The sequence below is a fragment of the Dipodomys ordii genome, unplaced genomic scaffold (assembly GCF_000151885.1).
Source record: "Dipodomys ordii isolate 6190 unplaced genomic scaffold, Dord_2.0 Scaffold82, whole genome shotgun sequence".
Classification (NCBI taxonomy): Eukaryota; Metazoa; Chordata; class Mammalia; order Rodentia; family Heteromyidae; genus Dipodomys; species Dipodomys ordii.
The window spans coordinates 11,145,804-11,154,106 of record NW_012267298.1 but is presented as its reverse complement, the minus strand read 5'-3'; the positions used below and the strand labels follow the sequence as shown (position 1 = coordinate 11,154,106).

Genomic DNA, 8,303 nt, shown 5'->3' with positions numbered 1-8,303 from the left:
AGCCGGAAGTGGCGCTGTGGCTCAAGTGGTAGAGCGCTAGCCTTGAGCTGAAGAGCTGAGGGACAGTGCCCAGGCCCAGAGTTCAGGCCCCACAACTGGATTAAAAAAAAAACCAAAAACAAGCTCAGATCTGGTTTCTTGTTTTTTTCTGGAATAGTCTTATAGAATTGTTAGGTCAATTAATATTTGCTTTTTCATAAATATTGTGTCTACATATTTGTTTCCCCAAAAGTCATTTTAATCTGCCTTTTTTTTCTCTTTTGAAATGTTGAGAGGGATTTTGTAGTTAACATTCATATTGACTTGTTGGCAGGATTTATCATATTTAGTGGAGCTTGGATTAACTGTTAGGTCCCAAAACCAGATTCTACAATAAATATATGCCTCAGTTACTAAGAATACTTTGCAAGATACTATAAATTTCTGGCTCTGATATTATCAAAAGCTTACAGTCAAGGGACTAGGAAGGTGGCTCATTGGTAGAGCGCTTGCCTTGCATGCATAAGGCCCTGGGTTCGATTCCTCAGCACCACATAAGCAAAAAGAAAAAAGCCAGAAGTGGCACTGTGGGCTCAAGTGGTAGAGCACTAGCCTTGAGCTGAAGAGCTGCGGGACAGTGCCCAGGCCCAGAGTTCAGGCCCCACGACCGGACCTCCCCCCCCTCAAAAAAAAAAAAAGCTTGAAGGTCAAGACCAAAGACCAAGGGGCTGTCCCATTCAATGTACATAAGTTACATTGAATATAAAGATTGCATCTTTCCTCCATTCCTGTGCCCCTCTCTCCCTGTTTGGCCTTCCACTCCCAAACCTGATTCCACTTCTTGGTATTCATTTTGATAAGGAGTACATTAGTTGTTCAGAAGACAGTGAATTTTTAAGGTCATTCAATAACTGATAGGACATATTTGGTGTTATTGTCAGTAATTTATAGACAATCAGTTGGTTAGAAATTAGAGGCAAAGTAAAGTTGTATTGTTTACAGCTTGATTCTCTGACCTGCTACAGTAGCATAATCCATAGCATCACACATAGGTAGAAGTGGTAGTCAACGACCTGAGGCCTCTGCCAGACTTGTTTTCTACTTGTTGATGGAGATGTTGCTTACCACCAGAACATCAGCCTGTTGAGGCAGCCTGTGCTGTAAACAAGCCAGCATTCTGGAAAGTGAAGTGTCCGTTTTAAAACAGAGCTAGATTTTACTTACTCATTTGGCCTTAGGTCACATGAGACCGGTTATGATAGATAACGCACGTAGTTGGGTTTCAGCTGTTGAGTACCTTCTTAGAGGGAGGGAATGAAAATAACACAGGCTGTCTCCCACCCATACGGATCTTATATGCTTACCTGCATTTCAAAGAGTGAGATAAAACTAGAATGTGACAGTCATTTCTGGTGCAATTTAGAGAGCGTCTTAGAGAAGGCGGTACTTGTGCTTATCACAGAGCCTGTGGAAAAATTCATGCTGCCTGGAGTTACATCCCGCCCTTCTACCCACCCCTGTCTGCTGTCATAACCTTTCTAAGTCTCTGCTCACCATTCTAGGAAAAACAGTATCTGCTTTGCAGGGGTCACTATGGAGATATGGAGTTCATATCTGGAAGGTCTGAAGATGACTTTCCAGGTACCATTTTGTATGTGTGTTTCAGTCAGTGCCACCCAGCAGTGTACCCACATCATTACCAGTGCTTCCTGCAGCTACAAATGCAAAGTAGAGCTCTTTTTGCTGTTTCTCTGAGATTCTAGAGAACAACTCAGTTCTTCACTGTATTCTAAATGCCAAATCATGGAGTAGAAATTCCCTAGTTGATTTGTTCTGCCCCCAAGAGGATGGACCCACTTCTTATTGTTTCTATCTAGCAAACTCCAGAACATGTATTGTTCAGTTACGATAACTAAACTGTCTTAATGGACAACTAGAGGCAATACTCAAATCTCTATATTTATAGTATTCTTTATTGGTGGACAGTTAGATGTAAGTAGGTGGATTTAGCAAGTAATTGGAAAGTCTCAAGGTGGAACAACAATTAAATGCAGTAAGACCAAGACCTGTGACAAGAGAGTGACTTTTTCAGTCCCTTGACACAGGGCTAGTTCTTGGATTCACAGCCCCCAAATATATTTGCCAGCCTTTTCTCAACAGAGCATCCTATACATTTTATGGTTAAACTCTACTGACCTTGACCCCATCACTTCAGCGTGATCCCCATCACTTTAGATCAGAATCTGACCAGAATCTGATCTAAAGAAGAGCTTTAATTCTCTAGTTCTGCCCTTTGTCGTGGTTAAACCAGTGTTGGCCAGCCTTCCTGGCTGTGGCCCTCTTTTCTGTATACCTGATTGGCAGGTGCTGTCTGTATGTACCTCAGTCAATGACTGGGTCTGTTGCAGGGATTTCACTAGTCTTCCTGCTTGTACTCTTACACACTCTCCTATCTCTGCAAGAATAGATTTGTGCTTTAGAGGCATGTGTTTAGAACACAGGTCACATGCCTCTAGAAGCAATGTGCTCTCCCACACCCAGTATCACACCTTCTAGGTATCTTCCCTCTGCTGTACTCCACCTTCCACTCTGGTCTTGCTCATTTCAATAGCAGCATCCTTCCTTGTATACCCCTTTCTCACCACAGCTCCTAAATTCCCCTCTTGGAGGCCTAGTAATCCTTTGATTCCCCAGGATTCCCCAATCATTCCAACAGGCCATCACCCCCATGACCATAATGGATGAAAGCTCCTCGTGATCTCTGATACGTTTCCCACCTTCCCACAGTTTTTTTCCATGTCAGTGCATTGACAGCTTTTATATAACAGCATCTCCTCCTAGTTCTCCTTTCAAAGTGAAACCAGAGTCTGACCACTTCTCACTCCCTTTCCACTTCTGTGTTTGTGCCAACTGTCACTTCCTGCCTGGCTTGTTGGTGAGCTTCTAATCTCTCCTGTTCCCTTCCTGTTGTTGGCAACACAGCATCCCTATTAAAACTTAAGCCAAGTTGCTGGACATAGGTGGCTCACACCTGTGATCCTAGCTCTTCAGGCAGCTGAGATCTGAGGGTTGTGGTTTGAAGCTAGCCTGGGCAGGAATGTCCGTGAGACTCTAAATGAACCATCAAAAAGCTAAAAGTGGAACTATGGCTCTAGTGGTAGAGGGGTAGCCTTGAGTGAAAAAGCTTGGGACAGCACCCAGGCCCTGAGTTCAAACCCTAGGACCAACAAAAATCACCAAAAACCTTAAGTCAGATAATATCACTCCACTGCTCCAAGCTACCTGAGGACTTCTCATAAACAGGGTATGGGTTGAGTTCATACTGTAACCCCATCTCCTGATCTTTCCACATAGTCATTACCCCCTGGTCTCTGCAGCTACCTCACACCCTACACACCTACCTGAGGCTTGCTGTCTAGGAGTATTTGTTCCTCCATGCAGGTGTTTGTGTGTGAAAAGAGACACTAAGATGATCTAAAGAGATCTGGAGGCCAGGCACTAGTGGTTCATACCAGTAATCCTAGCTACTCTGGAGGCTGAAATCCGAGGATCACATTTTGAAGTCAGCCAGGACAGGAAAGTCCATGAGACTCTTACCTCCAGTTAATCAGCATAAAGCCAGAAGTGGAGCTATGGCTCAAGTGGTACAGCGCTATTGCCTTAAGCAAGAAAAAGCTCAGGGACAGTACCCAAGCTCCAGCATCAGAGCACGCGCGCACACACACACACACACACACACACACACACACATACATACACATACACACACACACACACATTCAGGAGCAGAGGCTACTGGTAATCCACTGCAGGCTAAAAATCCATAATTGTTTTTCCCCATCATGTGTGCATATTAGGCCCAGATGTCTACATGAGGCACATTGTATGCTCTCCTTAATTCATCTATTTTGTACATACAGACTAATATCTCTCTTTTAAAGCAGTAAGATATGGACTGTAAGGTCAGTGAATTAGTCCCACAAAATAGTTTTTAAGCTGCAAAGTATCAATTGAGAAAATAGATACCTTGACTTGTATGCATCATATGCTACTGTACATGGTTCTGCAGTGAATCTTCGCTGTTGCTGAATATCTGCAAGTGTCTTTTGTCATTTTTAAAACATAGTGTCCTGGGGTTTCACTTTCTAGGTCAGAGGTTGGGCTTTTAAAGATTATGATTTATGCTGTCTTCTGAGAGGCATATCTGTTTGTCCCTTGACTGTAGAACCTGTGAGAAACTATATGCCTTTGACCTTACTGCTGCACCATATGCATCTGTGGCACATGGTTAACGCCTGACTTAGGACCATTTGTTATAAATGCAGATTACTGCTTTAACAAGGTTCTGTCGAAGAAGTAAAACTGTTCAACTGTATCCTTAGAAATGGTTAATATGGCAAATTTTGTTACGTATATTTTACTACGATTATAATAAGTAAAGCTCTGATAAATATAGTTTTAGTAATATAAATGTAGGTAGCATTAAATAAGTAGTGAGTAAGAATAATATCTTGTAGTTACTGCTGTGGCTGTTAGTATTAGCTGATTCTAAAAATTTTTTTTTCTTTTTTGTAATTTTATCATGCAGGCCAAAACATTAAGAAAACTGATACAACAAACATTTAGACAATTTGCCAACCTTAATAGAGAAGAAAGTATTCTGAAATTCTTTGAAATCCTTTCTCCAGTGTATCGATATGACAAAGAATGTTTCAAGTGTGCTCTTGGGGTAAGTATGGAAGTGTGGAGATGGTACTAGTTTGTTTGCTTTTTCTTTTTCTTATCCATGTGTACCTAAATTTCTGGTTAAAAGAAAATCCTCCACAAAGCCTCCCTGTGCCTGTAGTTTAATAAACTTTAAGGCCTAGGCACTGTCTCTGAGCTTTCTTGCCCAAAGTTAGCACTCTACCACTTGAGCCACAGCTCTATTGTGGCTGATTAATTGGAGAGACAAGTCTCTTGGAGTTTTCCTGGAGCTGGCTTCAAACTGTGATTCTAGATCTCAACTGCCTGAATAGCTATGATTACAGGCATTAAGCTGTTGATGTCTAGTTAAGAAAATTAATTTATCATACTTTTCTTTTAATATATGAATACTATTTTGTCATTTTATAGTAGGAAAAAGTACAAAAAGAATATATCGACATGAAAATAAATAAGCCTTTTAAAATAGCATGCCTATGTTTATAAGTATAGTTGTTTTTTTTAAATTCCAGCTTGTTATTCAATGCATTTCTCCAAAGCAGCTAATTTGTCCTTTTATGATCACTTTCCCAGGGAAACGCTGGCATCCAGTGTGCTGAAATGATACCAATATATCTGTCTAGGCAACCTTACTTGGTTAGATAATGGCGACACCTCTCCCCAAAAGTGCTTTGGTTTTTTAATATCTCCATAGCCCTTGATCTAAAGTCTTTGTTTTTGTTTTTTTTTCTGTTTCCTGCATGGTCCTCACCTGTTTGACCTTCCAAAGTCAAGCTGGATTATTTCAGTGGAACTGGCAATTGGCCCAGAAGAAGGGATCAGCTACCTGACAGACAAGGGCTGCAATGTAAGTCTGCCCTTGTGATGGCTCTTAAACTTGCTGGAGATAGAATCGTTAGAGTGAAGAGGGGATGATGTTCCTCTTGAAAGACATAATTCTCCATATAACCTTTTTGATTACATGGTGCTTCTTGTTTAGGGCTGGTGGGTGGCAAGGATACCTGGAGTCTGGCTTAAAGATTCTTCAGGGTTTCTTAATCTTGGGAAGAAATGAATCATGTAAATCATGTTTATATGTTAGTGAGGCCAGGATGAGGCTATTCCAGTTTATCTGGAGAGGTTCTGTGTGTTTATGGGTTTTTTATTACATACTTTTTAAAAACTTTTTTATTTTTTATTTTTTTGCAGTGCTAGAGATTGAACCAGGGCAAGCTATTTCCCCAGCTTTAAATATAGTTTTTACTGTGTTGTATATATAGAGTATATTTATAATGACAAATTAGCCTTTGAAACAGCCTCTTGAGACTATCTCCAGAGGAAGAAAATTACTTTCTTCCATTCATAATCCGTGAAGTCCTGCCTGTCCTTACTTTAACTGAGCAAAATGACCTGAGGGAAAATCATGTCTTATTCTCTGCAGCCAGTCCAGCTTGACAGCTCCCTCTACTGTTGTTTCTTGAAATTGATGTCTTTCTCCCAAGTGTTCAAAATTGCAATACTGATACAAGTCTAAATCAGAAAATTAAATGAAAAAGCACATCTACAAGTATGAGCCCAGGAAAGAGCCCTCAGATTAGTGCTACCTGAGCTCTTGTATAGCCTAGGCTGGCTTTGAATCATGATCCTCAGATCTCATCCTCATGAATAGCTAGGATTACAGGCTTGAGCCACCAGCACCCAGCCACATAACCAGTATTGTAGTATGTTTTTCTTCATATTTCAAACCTCACATTAGCTGTTAATTTTCAACAAACCAATCTCAGAACTCCTGAAGCTCCTCCTACCCCACTGCTGCACCCCACAGCTACTACTTTCTTGACTTCAGCACCGTTGGTCCTTTTCCTTTCTCCACCCTTCCCTTTTCCTTTTCTTTCTCTACCTTTCCTTCCGTCACTCTGTCCCTGCTTTTGTGCGAACTGTATTTCTGCCAAGTAGCTCTTTAAAAGCCCAGGAGATGATTGTACAACTGCTTCCTCATGGCCTGCTTAGAGAATCCAGTCTTAGCATGTCTTTAGGAGAATGGACTGGCTGTTAGAACCTGGAGAATTTCACAGAACACTTAACAGAACTAGTAAAATGAGGCATTTATCTGTGGCCTAAACATTTTATTTTTGCTTCCCAAAGCCCACACATCTGGCTGACTTCAACCAAGTGCAGACAATTCAGTATTCAAACAGTGAAGACAAGGACAGAAAAGGAATGCTGCAGCTCAAAATCGCAGGTGCACCTGAGGTAAGGGAACCCCACACATCACCAGTGGGAAGCAGAAGAATGCTGAAATTTCAGAAATAATACTTTGAGTAGGCAGAACTAGGGTTTGAACTTAAGATTCACACTTGATAAGGAGATACTGTACTGCTTGAGTTTTATTTCTAGCTCCTTTTTGCTGTGTTTTTATTGTTATTTGTTTGTTGTTATTGTTTGCTCTGGTTATTACTTGTGGCAGTATTGGGTTTGTACTAGAGCCTCATGCTTGGTATACAGGCACTCTACCTCTGATCTAAGCCTCTAGCTCTGTGTTTTGCTTTTTGGTTTCTGAGATTAGGTGTCACTCCCTCTCCAGGCTAATGCCTGGACCAAGATCCATCCATTTTTCAGGCTTCTCATAGTTTCTATGATGTCAGGTATGTGCCTTCATGGCTAGCTTCACAGATGAGATGGAGTCTCCTGACTATTCTGCCTGGGCTGGCCAGGAGTCCAGCCTCACATTATTAACCCCCCACATAGCTCAGAATGACAGGTATATGCCACTGCACCCAGCTATGGATTGACAAGGAGTCTCACAAACTTTTCTATCAGGGCTGGCCTCCATCTAGGATCCTCTCATTCTCAGCTTCCCAAGTAGCTAGGATTATAGGCAAGAGCTGCCAGCTCCCTACCTAGTCCAAATAGTTTTGAGATAGGAACTCACTTTGTGCCTGGTCTTGCACACCTGGACTGTGATCCTTTTTACACTCCCTTCCACAGCTGAGTGGACAGGTGTGTGCCACCACACCTAGCCGTTTCTGTTGAAATAGAAATTGTGAACTTTTTATCCAGGCCAGGTTGGAACCACTGTTCTACCAGTCTCAGCCTCCAGCATATCTGGGATGACAGATGTGTGCTACTACACCCGACTGGCAATGATGGTTTTTAAAATAAGATGACAGTTTCATGAAAGGTCAAAAATCAAAATTTTCTCATGTATCTAAGGGTTACATTACAAGTAGTAATTAATGTTCCCACAAATATAGTAGGAGACAGATTTTTAAAATCAAGAACACTTGTAAATATGATTATTAGGAAATAGGAAGGAAATCATCTTGTTGAATTATGTGTACATGTTCACTGAGTCTGCTATTTCCTAAACTGTCGTCTTGGAGGTTCTCTGGGCAATAGCACTCACGATAATAGCAGCAGCGGTGCTGCTTATGGTCACATGATATAACCAAGTGAAGTGACAACTTCACTATGTTGTGGTTAACCACATTTTGTAGATGAGGACAATGCTGTGCACGTGGTCGTGACTGGAGTACGCACTCTAGCAGTCAGCATCCGAAGACTTTTTCCTTAATCACTGTGCAACAAAAGCAAGAAGTAGCTGTGTGCTAGTGGCTCATGCCTGTAATCCATTAGGTATT

General features: G+C 41.5%; 1 protein-coding gene across 1 annotated transcript in view; it reads left to right on the top strand.

The window, feature by feature from the left end:
• Positions 1-8,303, top strand: part of Ptk2 (protein tyrosine kinase 2) — a 227,886-nt gene that overhangs the window by 128,255 nt on the left and 91,328 nt on the right. Inside the window, exons 10-12 of the mRNA XM_013025136.1 lie at positions 4,568-4,708; positions 5,453-5,530; positions 6,808-6,915. Coding sequence (XP_012880590.1) covers positions 4,568-4,708; positions 5,453-5,530; positions 6,808-6,915 — 327 coding nt within the window. The remainder of the gene's footprint in view (positions 1-4,567; positions 4,709-5,452; positions 5,531-6,807; positions 6,916-8,303) is intronic.